Source organism: Triticum urartu, chromosome 2 (assembly GCF_003073215.2).
Source record: "Triticum urartu cultivar G1812 chromosome 2, Tu2.1, whole genome shotgun sequence".
In the NCBI taxonomy this organism is placed as follows: domain Eukaryota; kingdom Viridiplantae; phylum Streptophyta; class Magnoliopsida; order Poales; family Poaceae; genus Triticum; species Triticum urartu.
The window spans coordinates 744,237,145-744,253,915 of record NC_053023.1 but is presented as its reverse complement, the minus strand read 5'-3'; the positions used below and the strand labels follow the sequence as shown (position 1 = coordinate 744,253,915).

The window sequence follows — 16,771 nt, the reverse complement described above, 5'->3', positions numbered from 1 at the left end:
TGCATGCTTTAGTCACTGTGCCCTTAGTTCTTTTTTGTAGGGAGCTATGCTTATCATCAGAAACTCTTGGTGATGATGTTATTCCTCATTTGGTTCATGTGTTGCAATTATATACCACATAATTCTACACCATGTGGTGGGCTTAAGTATCTTAGTGACTTCATTTGATGTGTGTATTTGTGTTAATTTTAAGCTTATGTTGCTGTGAAAATGTACCTCACTGACCGTCTGTCTATTTATTGTGTACTTCTTGCATGAGGAGGTGACTAGTGATGCGGCACGCCAAGCAGAAGTAGGGGAAGGGGGTCTCCTGATCAAGGAGGCGGAGGAGTAGGGGCGTGCACAGCCGGCAGCCCTGTCCTGCTCGTGGGGGAGGGGCAGGAGGGGTCGGCTCCTCTGCTTCCATTGCGACCACGGCAGGTAGCTCCTCCATCTCCCTCCCCCTCTTCCCGTGCTCACTACTTCTGCTGCTAAGTTGACGAATATGTGATGCACTTGTCCCAAGGAATTTTAGAGGGATCTGTATGAACAAGTCATGTTTTTCTTTTATTTTATTTAGGTTGTTAGTTACCAAACAGAGAGGGAAGATGAGCTCCTGCTCGGATTTTTTTTCTGCCAGCACATGATTTGTATGTATGCAATCATCATCTGATTTGATGCTACCTTGTCGTTCATGCTGTGTGCATTGATTCCCACAAACTATAACCTAATTTGATTCTACCTTGTCTTTTTTTTCAATTGATATTTTTCTCATCCAACACTCTGACTATAAATGTGTTGTTTTAATCCTGATGATGATGTAGTAGTATAAGGTGGACATCATATTCCTCTTTTAACCCAAAATGAATAATTTTGTTTCATCATGTCCTGGTTTACCCAAGTCAGATTGTTTTTGGTTTGTACTTTGGACCCTGTGTGTTTCTCACATGAACTAGTGTTGTTGTAACATGAACTTTAGTAGGTCGCTGCTATCTAAATGTGATCATTGCAAGGAGGAGCCATTGTTTGGCTTCATCCCTTACTCATTTGATCATTTTTATGGCCCATATGCATTCTACGTGTTGCCTAACTTGGCATGACGTGCACGAAAACTATTTGGGCATCCATATTCTAGCTCTTCTTAATTTTCATGCATGTTTCTTTCCAGACTTGATCTTACTACTAAATAGCTCAACTGTTGTTTTCTGTTTTCTTGTTGGCAGATATTTTGAGTAAATTCAAGACGAAAGATGTTGAAAGAAGCTCCAAGACATTCTTATATAGCAAGTTCTGTAATAATAGCTGGGTTATCTGGGAATTTAATGTATCTTCTCTCTGTTTGTGAATGAAATAGTAATTATGTATGTGATTTAATGTATCTTCTCTCTGTTTGTGAATTTCATGTATGTTTTTAGAATTACAATTTCTGTTTCATATGAAATAGTAATTATGTATGTGATTTGAAAATGTGTGCAATGGAAACATGACTAATGCGACCCACTTATCAAAATAATTTGAGCACATTTGAAATTTCTGACGTGTGGGACCAGTGTATGATATTATGATATTTGGGACAAATGTAAACAGTGGAAAATAAAATGGCAAAAAAAATTCATATGCTGTAAAAGGCCGCATCTTGAAATAAAAAGGCTGAATTGCTGGGCCAGGCCCATGTCGCTAGCAAAATTAATAGGAAAAATAAATATTAAAAAGGCCGAATTGTTGGGCTAGGCCCATGTAGAAAATCGAATTGGACCGGGCTGAATCTTGTGCCACATCAGCTTGCCACGCTGGATGCCTACGTGGCCTGGGGAGGTTGCTAGTGACCAAAACGCCACAGTAGACGTATTTTGGTCATAAACGTCTACGATCATTCCAGAAAAAAGGTCGCTATAGTCAGTTTACGACGGCCAGCTTTTGATCTTATGTTTTTGGTCACAAAAAGGTCACAAATGGAAATTTGTGACCATTCAGTGACCAATAGTGGTGGTCACAAGTTGACATATTTCTTGTAGTGTGAATGAATTAGAAGTTAAAAAAAACTGACATGCTACTGTTCTTGGGTCCTTGGGTGTGAGCTTCAAGATAGAAAAACATTGCACGGTCGCAGGGTGCTTCATACTCATGCACTTGCTACCGATCTGCATGCATGGAATTTATCTTCAAACTGGACCGAGCTAAAACAATTCAAACAATTAGCGTGGTCAAAGATGCTTCGTTGGCCACCGGAGACGCGCCATTTCTGTTTGTGCCTGCCTAGCTAGTGCGGTAGTGCCTAGTAATTCACCACGAGAGAAAAACAAACCAGCAACAGGACAAGAGTAAGCACCAGAAATTTCGCGCCAAAATTAAGCTAAGCTAGAGCGCGCGACACCACGTCGGTCTCAGCCTCCTAGACGTCGGAGACTTCATGCATGGTCTCTGCCTGCCCGTTTTGTCTTAATCGAAATTGTTTTTACTCTGCCTAATTCGTCAAACTCTCTGTCCTTTTGCTTGTCTATTGTCTACTCATGTTAATTGCCTGCTTCACAGGCTAGTCCACACAAAACTAATTGGGTACTAAGTAAATACCTAGCCTTTTAAAAACGCGCACAGGCTATATTCAAGTCATTTGATTTTTTTTATGTAAGTCTACTTCGCTTAGGAAGGAAGGAGGGCCATGTCGGAGCTCGAGTCAGCAAACTGCGACGTTGATGGCGAGGCTAAGTCATGACCCTGCCGGAGACGAGGATGATGGTGTGAGCGGCAGCGAGCTGTAAGCCAGCTGTGACATCCTAGTAGGAGGCGAGGAAGCAGGTTGACAAGCACGGATAGGGTGCGGTGGCTTGCCTGAAATATCTGATCGTCGGGGAGGTTTAGAGGGATGGTCATTGGTGGCGGTAGTAGAGCGGGGGGGGGAGGGCGGGGTGGTAGCGGGTGGCAGTGGCAGACGAATTGACTAATATCGGTTGCGTTTTATGAGGAGGAGGATGGAGGTAGAAAACACACCATAGCAGTACAATGAAGATGCAGCGTTAAAAGAAAGTCGACTTGCACCAAAATTTATTGGCCGAACTTACAAATAGCCTGCCCCTTTAAAAAAACGTGTCCATGAAAAACGAGTGCATTGGTTTTTTTTGAGAAAACTTTCAATCTATTCCATCTTCAATCATGATAGTACGGCGAACACTAGAAATGATAAAAATTACATTCAGATCTGTAGACCACCTAACGATGACTACAAGCACTGAAGCAAGCCGAAGACGCGCTACTGTCATCACCCATCCCTCACCAGAGCTGGGCAAAACTTATTGTAGTAGACAATAGGGAAGTCGTCGTGCTAACTGCTAAGGCCCCATAGTACCAACGCAACAAAACATCAACCCCCGCGGATGAAGAGTAGCATAGATCAAAAGGATCCAATCTGACGACACTGGAGCATAGACGAATGACGACCAAATCCGAGCAAATCCATCAAAGACAGATCCGCCGGAGACACATCTCCACATGCTCACCGACGATGCTAGACGCATCACCGGAACGGGGGCTAGGCGGGGAGAAGCTTATTCCATCTTCACGGAGCCACCGCTGTCTCGTCTTCCTGAGTAGGACGCAAATCCTAAAAAACTCGAAGAAAGATGTAAAAATGGAACCCTCCAATCGGCAAGGGCCGGGATCCACTTCGCTCCCATGGCCCTAAGGCCACCAGAGACGAGGCGGCCGACGGTGACGTCGGCAGGAGCTAGAGAAACCCTAGCTGATCAACCAGTGCATTAGTTTCCTGAAAACAATAGGGTACGCTTCGAAACAAGAAACACCCACAAAACATCATGTAATTCGTTGATACTTACATAAATTTTGTCAAAAATCAGAAAATGTTGCACGAATCTCAAAGCAGCTAGGCACCGTGGATGCATCCCGTGCATGCATGGTAGAAAAATCAGACGCAGGCTCTTCACTTTGTCAACTCTCTGTCGGTTCTGCTTGGCGTCTCTGGGCGCCTCATATGCAACTTCCGAGTAGGACAGCACAACGTCAATATTCGGACACGATGCGGCAAAGAAAACAAGACGAAAACATACAAAACACGCTGTTCCGCGTGGATTTATTTAAAAAAGAATTGTTTAATGGTCAGGAAATCAGTCGGTCTCCTTCCAAGAAGAAGGATAGAGATAGAGTGGACTGACCAAACCAAACCATGCAGACCTGCACACGTCCTTGAGTTTGAATCCGATCTCCTCCCCTATCTACATCCATCTCGATCTCACGCGTATACTATAAAAAACTCCATTTTGTCAAGGATTTCTTCCCACTATATCTCCAGCATCAACCGCTCATAGCCATCGATCCGCCATTGCTCTCTCTCATTCTCCTCCTCTTCAGCTCACCAGTCTCACCACCACCATTGCAACAGCTAGAAGAAGGAGGAGGAGAAGAAGGCCCTTGGTTGCTTGAGCGATTGCTTCGGTGTTGTAATGGAGGAGGTGGAGGTTCCGTCCTACTTCGTGTGCCCCATCACGCTGGACGTCATGCGCGACCCCGTCACGCTCCCCACCGGCATCACCTACGACCGCCACGCCATCCACCGCTGGCTCCGCCTCGCCGCCTCCTGCCCGCTCACCAAGCTGCCCGTCGCGCCGGACTGCGAGCCCACGCCCAACCACACGCTCTGCCGCCTCATCCGCTCCTGGTGCGCCCTCCACCGCCCCGACGACGCCGTCGACCATACGATGAAGTCGGCCCCTGCCGACTGCGCCCGCCTCGCCGCGCTGGTGTCGCGTCTCGCCGACGCGAAGAACAAGAGACCGTCGCAAGAGGCCCTCGCTGCGCTCCGCGAGCTTAGGGACGTCGTGGCGGAGGGCGAGCGCGGTAGGGAACTCGTCGCCGCCGTACCCGGCTCGGCGGACGCGCTGCTCGACGTCTTCGTCTCGTCTGCGACGTCCGCGCCAGAGAACTCCGCCGCGGCACTCGACGTCATCTCCTCGCTCCGGCTCCCGGAGCGGTGCCTGGCGCGCGCCGTCGACAGGGATGGCGCGGCGCTGGTCGGCGCGCTCGTCTCCATCCTGCAGGGACACTCCGGCCCCGACGCCGATGCGGCGTCCCGGGCACGCGCAGCCGTGCTCCTGGCGGACGTGATGGCGTGCATGTCGCCGAGCAGGGCGGCGTCGCTCCCGGAGCAGGCGTTCGTCGAGGCTGTGCGGCTGCTCCGCGGCGACGACGGCATGGGCGCCTCGACCTCGATGGCGACCAAGGCGGCGCTGCGGGTGCTTGCAGGCGCGACCGCCCACGGGCGGAACCGAGTGAAGGCAGCGGAGGCCGGCGCGGTGGCTGCGCTCGTGGACATGCTGCTGCTCGTGAACGGCGAGCGGCGGCGTGCGTGGTGCGAGCTGGCGCTGTGCGCGCTGAACCGGCTGTGCGGGTGCGCGGAGGGCCGCGCAGCGCTGGTGGCGCACGGAGCCGGCGTGGCAGCCGTGGGCGCGTGGGTGGCCGGGGCGTCGATGGCGGCTAGCGCGAAGGCGGTGCGGGTGCTCCGATCAATCGCCCGGCACACGGCCACGGTGGCGGTGGTGCAGGAGATGGCAGCGACGGGCGCGGTGGGGAAGCTGTGCCTGGTGGCGGCGTCGGTGCCGGAGGAGGAGTGGCAGTGGTGCGACGAGAGGACGAGGGAGCGGGCACGGGAGACGCTCCGGCTGCACGCCAGGGCGTGGCGGAGCTCGCCGTGCTTGCATCCTACCCTCCAGGCCCTCTACCCTTGCTAATTGCTACATTCTTCTTTTGTAGATGAAACTAATTGGCAGCGTAATTGTAATGTTTAACATGCTAATTGCATGTACTAGCAGCTTTGCATGGTTATTTTGTGATGCCAACTTCAGTTAAGATGTCTCTGCCTTGCTTGCTGCTGATGGTACATTCTGAGAGCATCTTCAACAGGCGCCGAACGTGCCGCGCGCAAAAAACTACTTTGCTGCGCGCGCATCGTTTGGTTTGGCGCGGCGCGCAGCGCTGGTTCCAGCAGCCACGTTAAAATGTAGCGCGCGCTGCTCCAGCAGCGCGCAAAAAATACAGCGCGCGCAACTCGCCGGTGCATTGCATATATGTCATTTTAAACACAAAATGAAGTTGAAACATTCAAAATGCAATGAACATGACATATAAAATTTCACACAAACAAGTTGATGAAGAAAAGTTCATGCCCACAAGTTCAAAATCATGTCCATAAGTTCATCCAACCAAGTTCAAAATGCAAATCAAGTTCAATACACAAATGAAAGACACATCATTCCTCGTCCCCATCTTCGTCCTCGTCATCTTCGGAAGACGATTCTTCCGCCTCCGAAGATGAATCTTCCTCGCTCTCCTCATCGCGCACCGCATCACGTGAAACTCCGACGGTGTTGGCAAGATCTTCAACGGCATCTTCATGAGAATGTGTGCGAGGAGGCACATAAAAAGACATTCCGCCCATGGCGGCCGGAGGTGCACCCATGCCTCCCATGAAAGAAGCAAAACTCATGCCTCCCATGGTGGCCATAGCATCGGGGGTGCTCCAAAATCAGCCATGCCTCCCATTGCACCGCCCACAGTACCTCCAAAGCCACCCATGGCGCCGATGCCACCGCCACCCATGGTGCCGAGGCCACCGCCACCCATTGCACGAACCATGGCTCTCTTTTTGGATCAAGACTTCTTCACGGGCAAGATTGGCATACTCCTTTTGCATCACATTGAGGTTAGATGTGTCCAAGAAGAACAAGTGCTTCTCCCATTCCAACAATCTTGTTCGCTCCTCATTGCTCATCTTTCTCTCCTCCAAAGCCACCTTCCTCTCCTCGGCCGCCACCCTCCTCTCCTCAGCCGCCAACCTCCTCTCCTCGGCCGCGACATCTTGGTTCCTTGTCATTTTCCTCACCTCGTTGTCTTCTTTTCTTGCCTTCACAATAGCTTCCATAGCATTTTTGAGGCCATCATCTCCTTTCCTCTTCTTCTTTTCGGTTTTGTCTTTCTTGCACCCATCCGGTCGCTTTGGCTTTGAGTATGAAACCGAGTTGGGTGTGGGGCTTCTCTTGCCGTCATCACTTGATGCATCCTCCTCCTCCTCATCATCATCCAACTTAATTGTTCGCTTGCGTTTGTTGCTCAAATGCAAATCATCCAAATCTTCACGCTTCTTCCATTTCTCATCATCCTTCAACACGTTATAGCAATGGGGCAAGGTAAAGACCCTTCCTTTCTTGATCTTCCCCTTCTTGGTTGTCCTCTCCTCTTCTTTGAACAAGTTTTGCGCAATGTTGTACTACATGAAAACAAAGCAAGTTAGCACCAACAACAAGTATGATGAACATGTATGAATTGCCACTTACTATATCGTCCTCATTTGTGCCACTTGGGTTCAACTTGTCAACCGCCTTTTGACAGGCCGCCCACCTTTGACAATCCGAGTTGATGGTCGACCATCGGGACCGTAGTGATCTCTCGGAGCGGTCAATTCCACTCAAGTTGTGAACATCAAAGTGTTCTTTCATCCGCCCCCAATAAGCATCTCTACTTTGATCACCTCCAACAGATGGATCCCTCGACACTTGCAACCAAGTATTGCATAGTAAGATGTCATCGACGTTGGTGTAATTGCCCGCTCTTCCTTTCGGTGCGTCGACAATGCCCTCACCCTCCTCGTCCACCTCGAACTCATGGTCTTTGAAGTGCATGTCATTGGTTTGAGACCAATGCGAATTGTTGGAGCTAACACCCATCGTTGACATGTATGCATCATCACTGAGACTACAAAGTTTTTCGAATAGTGCAAATAAGCTATCTATATGTGAATGCATTGAAAAAATAACAAAAAATGACAAGTTGGATTTTTTTTAATTTGGGGGCATTTTCTCAAACATGTTGTGCGCGTCGGCCGCCGGCTCAACGAGTGAGCTCGCCGGCGCTTCGGTAGCCGCCGCGCCCATCGCACACCCTGCAAGCTTCTTCCTCCTTGCCTTGGAGGTGCCGGAGCCGTCCGCCGCCTTGTTTTTCTTCGCCGATGTCTTGTCCTTATTTTGACGCGCCGCATTGGGGAGCTTTGATGAGGAGGGGACGGCGGCTCGGGCCGGCGCCGGCGCGACGCCACCCGCCGCCGAGGTCATCCGCGGCGGCATGAAGAGGCCGCGCGCGAGGCCGATGGTCGGAGGAGCTCCGACGGAGGCGAGGCCAACGCCACTCGGGCTAGAGTTTGCGGCGGCGGCGGTGGAGGGGTCGCGGCTATAGGATGGGGTGAGCGGGGTGCCGGCGCGCGCGTCCATGGGTGCAGTTCGCCGGCACCGGCGCGCGCGAGGCGTAGGAGGTGGAGAAGACAGAGTGCAGCGCGAGCACTCGACTGTGCTGCGCGCGGAAGCGGGCGCCCCAAATACACCGCGCGAGATAGCGATTCCGACCGCGCGCCCAACTCCTTATACTGCGCGCGCGGTTATTGCGCGCCCGCTGGAGCCATCCGCCGGGTTGCGCGCGTGCTAAACTGAAGGAAATATGCCCTAGAGGCAATAATAATGTTATTAATTTATTTCCTTATATCATGATAAATGTTTATTATTCATACTAGAATTGTATTATCCGGAAACATAATACTTGTGTGAATACACAGACAAACTAAACGTCACTAGTATGCCTCTACTTGACTAGCTCGTTAATCAAAGATGGTCATGTTTCCTAACCATAGACATGTGTTGTCATTTGATTAACGGGATCACATTATTAGGAGAATGATGTGATTGACATGACCCATTCCATTAGCTTAGCACCCGATCGTTTAGTATGTTGCTATTGCTTTCTTCATGACTTATACATGTTCCTATGACTATGAGATTATCCAACTCCCGTTTGCCGGAGGAACACTTTATGTGCTACCAAATGTCACAACGTAACTGGGTGATTATAAAGGAGCTCCACAGGTGTCTCCAAAGGTAAATGTTGGGTTGGCGTATTTCGAGATTAGGATTTGTCACTTCGATTGTCGGAGAGGTATCTCTGGGCCCTCTCGGTAATACACATCACATAAGCCTTGCAAGCATTGCAACTAATGAGTTAGTTGCGAGATGATGTATTATGAAACGAGTAAAGAGACTTGCCGGTAACGAGATTGAACTAGGTATTGAGATACCGACGATTGAATCTCGGGCAAGTAACATACCGATGACAAAGGGAACAACATATGTTGTTATGCGGTCTGACCGATAAATATCTTCGTAGAATATGTGGGAGCCAATATGAGCATCCAGGTTCTGCTATTGGTTATTGACCGGACACATGTCTCGGTCATGTCTACATTGTTCTCGAACCCGTAGGGTTCGCACGCTTAAGGTTTCGATGACAGTTATATTATGAGTTTATGAGTTTTGATGTACCAAAGTTAGTTTGGAGTTCCGGATGTGATCACGGACATAACGAGGAGTCTCGAAATAGCCGAGACATAAAGATTGATATATTGGACGGCTATATTCGGACACCGGAAGTGTTCCGGGTGATTTCGGAGAAAACCGGAGTGCCGGAGGGTTACCGGAACCCTCCGGGAGAAGTAATGGGCCATATGCGCCTTAGTGGAGAGAGAGAAGGGCAGCCAGGGTGGGCCGCGCGCCTCCTCCCCCCTGGTCCGAATTGGACTAGGAGAGGGGGGGGGGCGCCCCCCTTTCCTTCTCCCTCCCCACTTCCTTTCCCCCTCCTAGTAGGAGTAGGACTCCTACTAGGAGGAGGACTCCTCCTTGGCGCGCCAATAGGGCCGGCCGGCCTCCTCCCCTTGCTCCTTTATATACGAGGGTAGGGGGCACCCCTAGACACACAAGTTGATCCACGTGATCGTTTTCTTAGCCGTGTGCGGTGCCCCCTTCCACCATAATCCTCGATAATATTGTAGCGGTGCTTAGGCGAAGCCCTGCGACGGTAGAACATCAAGATCGTCACCACGCCGTCGTGCTGACGGAACTCTTCCCCGACACTTTGCTGGATCGGAGTCCGGGGATCGTCATCGAGCTGAACGTGTGCTAAAACTCGGAGGTGTCGTAGTTTCGGTGCTTGATCGGTCGGGCCGTGAAGACGTACGACTACATCAACCGCGTTGTGCTAACGCTTCCGCTGTCTGTCTACAAGGGTACGTAGATCACACTCTCCCCTCTTGTTGCTATGCATCACCATGATCTTGCGTGTGCGTAGGAAAATTTTGAAATTACTACGTTCCCCAACAGTGGCATCCGAGCCTAGGTTTTATGTGTTGATGTTATATGCACGAGTAGAACACAAGTGAGTTGTGGGCGATATAAGTCATACTGCTTACCAGCATGTCATACTTTGGTTCGGCGGTATTGTTGGACGAAGCGGCCCGGACCAACAATACGCGTACGCTTACGCGAGACCGGTTCTCCCGACGTGCTTTGCACAAAGGTGGCTAGCGGGTGTCAGTTTCTCCAACTTTAGTTGAACCGAGTGTGGCTACGCCCGGTCCTTACGAAGGTTAAAACAGCACCAACTTGACAAACTATCGTTGTGGTTTTGATGCGTAGGTAAGATTGGTTCTTACTTAGGCCCGTAGCAACCACGTAAAACTTGCAACAACAAAGTAGAGGACGTCTAACTTGTTTTTGCAGGGCATGTTGTGATGTGATATGGTCAAGACATGATGCTAAATTTTATTGTATGAGATGATCATGTTTTGTAACCAAGTTATTGGCAACTGGCAGGAGCCATATGGTTGTCGCTTTATTGTATGCAATGCAATTGTGCTGTAATGCTTTACTTTATCACTAAGTGGTAGCGATAGTCGTGTAAGAATAAGATTAGCGAGACGACAACGATGCTACGATGGTGATCAAGGTGTCGCGCCGGTGACGATGGTGATCATGACAGTGCTTCGAAGATGGAGATCACAAGCACAAGATGATGATGGCCATATCATATCACTTATATTGATTGCATGTGATGTTTATCTTTTATGCATCTTATCTTGCTTTGTTTGACGGTAGCATTTTAAGATGATCTCTCACTAATTATCAAGAAGTGTTCTCCCTGACTATGCACCGTTGCAAAAGTTCTTCGTGCTGAGACACCACGTGATGATCGGGTGTGATAGGCTCAACGTTCAAATACAATGGGTGCAAAACAGTTGCACACACGGAATACTCAGGTTATACTTGACGAGTCAAGCATATACAGATATGGCCTCGGAACACGGAGACCGAAAGGTCGAGCGTGAATCATATAGTAGATATGATCAACATAGTGATGTTCACCAATGAAACTACTCCATCTCACGTGATGATCGGACATGGTTTAGTTGATTTGGATCACGTAATCACTTAGAGGATTAGAGGGATGTCTATCTAAGTGGGAGCTCTTTAGTAATATGATTAATTGAACCTAAATTTATCATGAACTTAGTACCTGATAGTATCTTGCTTGTTTATGTTTGATTGTAGATAGATGGCCCGTGCTGTTGTTCCGTTGAATTTTAATGCGTTCCTTGAGAAAGCAAAGTTGAAAGATGATGGTAGCAATTACACGGACTGGGTCCGTAACTTGAGGATTATCCTCATTGCTGCACAAAAGAATTACGTCCTGGAAGCACCGCTGGGTGCCAGGCCTGCTGCTGGAGCAACACCAGATGTTATGAACGTCTGGCAGAGCAAAGCTGATGACTACTCGATAGTTCAGTGTACCATGCTTTACGGCTTAGAATCGGGACTTCAGCGACGTTTTGAACGTCATGGAGCATATGAGATGTTCTAGGAGTTGAAGTTAATATTTCAATCAAATGCCCGGATTGAGAGATATGAAGTCTCCAATAAGTTCTATAGCTGCAAGATGGAGGAGAACAGTTCTGTCAGTGAGCATATACTCAAAATGTCTGGGTATAATAATCACTTGATTCAATTGGGAGTTAATCTTTCAGATGATTGCGTCATTGACAGAATTCTCCAATCACTGCCACCAAGCTACAAGAGCTTCGTGATGAACTATAATATGCAAGGGATGAACAAGACTATTCCCGAGCTCTTCGCAATGCTGAAAGCTGCGGAGGTAGAAATCAAGAAGGAGCATCAAGTGTTGATGGTCAACAAGACCACTAGTTTCAAGAAAAAGGGCAAAGGGAAGAAGAAGGGAAACTTCGAAAAGAACAGCAAGCAAGTTGCTACTCAAGAGAAGAAACCCAAACCTGGACCTAAGCCTGAAACTGAGTGCTTCTACTGCAAGCAGACTGGTCACTGGAAGCGGAACTGCCCCAAGTATTTGGTGGATAAGAAGGATGGCAAGGTGAACAAAGGTATATGTGATATACATGTTATTGATGTGTACCTTACTAATGCTCGCAGTAGCACCTGGGTATTTGATACTGGTTCTGTTGCTAACATTTGCAACTCGAAACAGGGACTACGGATTAAGCGAAGATTGGCTAAGGACGAGGTGACGATGCACGTGGGAAATTGTTCCAAAGTCGATGTGATCGCGGTCGGCACGCTACCTCTACATCTACCTTCGGGATTAGTATTAGACCTAAATAATTGTTATTTGGTGCCAGCGTTAAGCATGAACATTATATCTGGATCTTGTTTGATGCGAGACGGTTATTCATTTAAATCAGAGAATAATGGTTGTTCTATTTATATGAGTAATATCTTTTATGGTCATGCACCCTTAAAGAGTGGTCTATTCTTATTAAATCTCGATAGTAGTGACACACATATTCATAATGTTGAAGCCAAAAGATGCAGAGTTGATAATGATAGTGCAACTTATTTGTGGCACTGCCGTTTGGGTCATATCGGTGTAAAGCACATGAAGAAACTCCATACTGATGGACTTTTGGAACCACTTGATTATGAATCACTTGGTACTTGCGAACCGTGCCTTATGGGTAAGATGACAAAAACACCGTTCTCCGGTACTATGGAGAGAGCAACAGATTTGTTGGAAATCATACATACAGATGTATGTGGTTCGATGAATGTTGAGGCTCGTGGTGGATATCGTTATTTTCTCACCTTCACAGATGACTTAAGCAGATATGGGTATCTCTACTTAATGAAACATAAGTCTGAAACGTTTGAAAAGTTCAAAGAATTTCAGAGTGAAGTTGAAAATCATCGTAACAAGAAAATAAAATTCCTACGATCTGATCGTGGAGGAGAATATTTGAGTTACGAGTTTGGTGTACATTTGAAACAATGCGGAATAGTTTCGCAACTCACGCCACCCGGAACACCACAGCGTAATGGTGTGTCCGAACGTCGTAATCGTACTTTACTTGATATGGTGCGATCTTTGATGTCTCTTACTGATTTACCGCTATTGTTTTGGGGTTATGCTCTAGAGACGGCCGCATTCACATTAAATAGGGCACCATCAAAATCCGTTGAGACGACGCCTTATAAACTGTGGTTTGGCAAGAAACCAAAGTTGTCGTTTCTAAAAGTTTGGGGTTGCGATGCTTATGTGAAAAAGCTTCAACCTGATAAGCTCGAACCCAAATCGGAGAAATGTGTCTTCATAGGATATCCAAAGGAAACTATTGGATACACCTTCTATCACAGATCCGAAGGCAAGACTTTTGTTGCTAAATTCGGAAAATTTCTAGAAAAGGAGTTTCTCTCGAAAGAAGTGAGTGGGAGAAAAGTAGAACTTGATGAGGTAACTGTACCTGCTCCCCTTATTGGAAAGTAGTACATCACAGAAACCAGTTTCTGTGACACCTACACCAATTAGTGAGGAAGCTAATGATGATGATCATGAAACTTCAGAACAAGATACTACTGAACCTCGTAGATCAACCAGAGTAAGATCTGCACCAGAGCGGTACGGTAATCCTGTTCTGGAAGTCATGCTACTAGATCATGATGAACCTACGAACTATGGAGAAGCGATGGTGAGCCCAGATTCTGCAAATGGCTTGAAGCCATGAAATCCGAGATGGGATCCATGTATGAGAACAAAGTATGGACTTTGGTTGACTTGCCCAATGATCGGCAAGCAATTGAGAATAAATGGATCTTCAATAAGAAGACTGACGCTGACGGTAATGTTACTGTCTACAAAGCTCAACTTGTCGCAAAAGGTTTTTGACAAGTTCAGGGGATTGACTACAATGAGACCTTCTCACCCGTAGCGATGCTTAAGTCTGTCCGAATCATGTTAGCAATTGCCGCATTTTATGATTATGAAATTTGGCAGATGGATGTCAAAACTGCATTCCTGAATGGATTTCTGGAAGAAGAGTTTTATATGATGCAACCGAAAGGTTTTGTTGATCCAAAGGGAGCTAACAAAGTGTGCAAGCTCCAGCGATCCATTTATGGACTGGTGCAAGCTTCTCGGAGTTGGAATAAAGGCTTTGATAGTGTGATCAAAGCATTTTGTTTTGTACAGGCTTTTGGAGAAGCCTGTATTTACAAGAGTGAGTGGGAGCTCTGTAGCATTTCTGATATTATATGTAGATGACATATTACTAATCGGAAATGATATAGAATTTCTGGATAGCATAAAGGGATACTTGAATAAGAGTTTTTCAATGAAAGACCTCGGTGAAGCTGCTTACATATTGGGCATTAAGATCTATAGAGATAGATCAAGACGCTTAATTGGACTTTCACAAAGCACATACCTTGACAAAATTTTGAAGAAGTTCAAAATGGATCAAGCAAAGAAAGGATTCTTGCCTGTGTTACAAGGTGTGAAATTGAGTAAGACTCAATGCCCGACCAATGCAGAAGATAGAGAGAAAATAAAAGATGTTCCCTATGCTTCAGTCATATGATCTATCATGTATGCAATGCTGTGTACCAGACCTGATGTGTGTCTTGCTATAAGTCTAGCAGGGAGGTACCAAAGTAATCCAGGAGTGGATCACTGGACAACGGTCAAGAACATCCTGAAATACCTGAAAAGGACTAAGGATATGTTTCTCATATATGGAGGTGACAAAGAGCTCATCGTAAATGGTTACGTTGATGCAAGCTTTGACACTGATCCGGACGATTCTAAATCGCAAACCGGATACATGTTTACATTAAACGGTGGAGCTGTCAGTTGGTGCAGTTCTAAACAAAGCGTTGTGGCGGGATCTACATGTGAAGCGGAGTACATAGCTGCTTCGGAAGCAGCAAACGAAGGAGTCTGGATGAAGGAGTTCATATCCGATCTAGGTGTCATACCTAGTGCATCGGGTCCAATGAAAATCTTTTGTGACAATACTGGTGCAATTGCCTTGGCAAAGGAATCCAGATTTCACAAGAGAACCAAGCACATTAAGAGACGCTTCAATTCCATCCGGGATCTAGTCTAGGTGAGAGACATAGAGATTTGCAAGATACACACGGATCTGAATGTTGCAGACCCGTTAACTAAGCCTCTTCCACGAGCAAAACATGATCAGCACCAAAATTCCATGGGTGTTAGAATCATTACCGTGTAATCTAGATTATTGACTCTAGTGCAAGTGGGAGACTGAAGGAAATATGCCCTAGAGGCAATAATAATGTTATTATTTTATTTCCTTATATCATGATAAATGTTTATTATTCATGCTAGAATTGTATTATCTGGAAACATAATACTTGTGTGAATACATAGACAAACTAAACGTCACTAGTATGCCTCTACTTGACTAGCTCGTTAATCAAAGATGGTCATGTTTCCTAACCACAGACATATGTTGTCATTTGATTAACGGGATCACATTATTAGGAGAATGATGTGATTGACATGACCCATTCCATTAGCTTAGCACCCGATCGTTTAGTATGTTGCTATTGCTTTCTTCATGACTTATACATGTTCCTATGACTATGAGATTATGCAACTCCCGTTTGCCGGAGGAACACTTTGTGTGCTACCAAACGTCACAACGTAACTGGGTGATTATAAAGGAGCTCTACAGGTGTCTCCAAAGGTAAATGTTGGGTTGGCGTATTTCGAGATTAGGATTTGTCACTCCGATTGTCGGAGAGGTATCTCTGGGCCCTCTCGGTAATACACATCACATAAGCCTTGCAAGCATTGCAACTAATGAGTTAGTTGCGAGATGATGTATTACGAAACGAGTAAAGAGACTTGCCGGTAACGAGATTGAACTAGGTATTGAGATACCGACGATCGAATCTCGGGCAAGTAACATACCGATGACAAAGGGAACAACGTATGTTGTTACGCGGTCTGACCAATAAAGATCTTCGTAGAATATGTGGGAGCCAATATGAGCATCCAGGTTCGGCTATTGGTTATTGACCGGAGACATGTTTCGATCATGTCTACATTGTTCTCGAACCCGTAGGGTCCGCACGCTTAAGGTTTCGATGACAGTTATATTATGAGTTTATGAGTTTTGATGTACCGAAGTTAGTTCGGAGTCCCGGATGTGATCATGGACATAACGAGGAGTCTCGAAATAGTCGAGACATAAAGATTGATATATTGGACGGCTATATTCGGACACCGGAAGTGTTCCGGGTGATTTCGGAGAAAACCGGAGTGCCGAAGGGTTACCGGAACCCCCGGGAGAAGTAATGGGCCATATGGGCCTTAGTGGAGAGAGAGAAGGGCAGCCAGGGTGGGCCACGCGCCGCCTCCCCCTGTCCGAATTGGACTAGGAGAGGGGGGGGCGGCGGCCCCTTTCCTTCTCCCTCCCCATTTCCTTTCCCCCTCCTAGTAGGAGTCCTACTCCTACTAGGAGGAGGACTCCTCCTTGGTGCGCCAATAGGGCCGGCCGGCTTCCTCACCTTGCTCCTTTATATACAGGGGCAGGAGGCACCCCTAGACACACAAGTTGATCCACGTGATCGTTTTCTTA

The 16,771-nt window shown here is 47.3% G+C and overlaps 1 protein-coding gene across 1 annotated transcript; it reads left to right on the top strand.

Moving 5' to 3' along the window:
- Positions 1 to 4,222: 4,222 nt before the first annotated feature.
- On the top strand, positions 4,223 to 5,837 carry LOC125534595 (E3 ubiquitin-protein ligase PUB23-like). The gene has a single exon (XM_048697778.1). The coding sequence runs from the start codon at positions 4,434 to 4,436 to the stop codon at positions 5,715 to 5,717; it is 1,284 nt and encodes a 427-aa protein (XP_048553735.1). The 5' UTR covers positions 4,223 to 4,433; the 3' UTR covers positions 5,718 to 5,837.
- Positions 5,838 to 16,771: the final 10,934 nt, after the last annotated feature.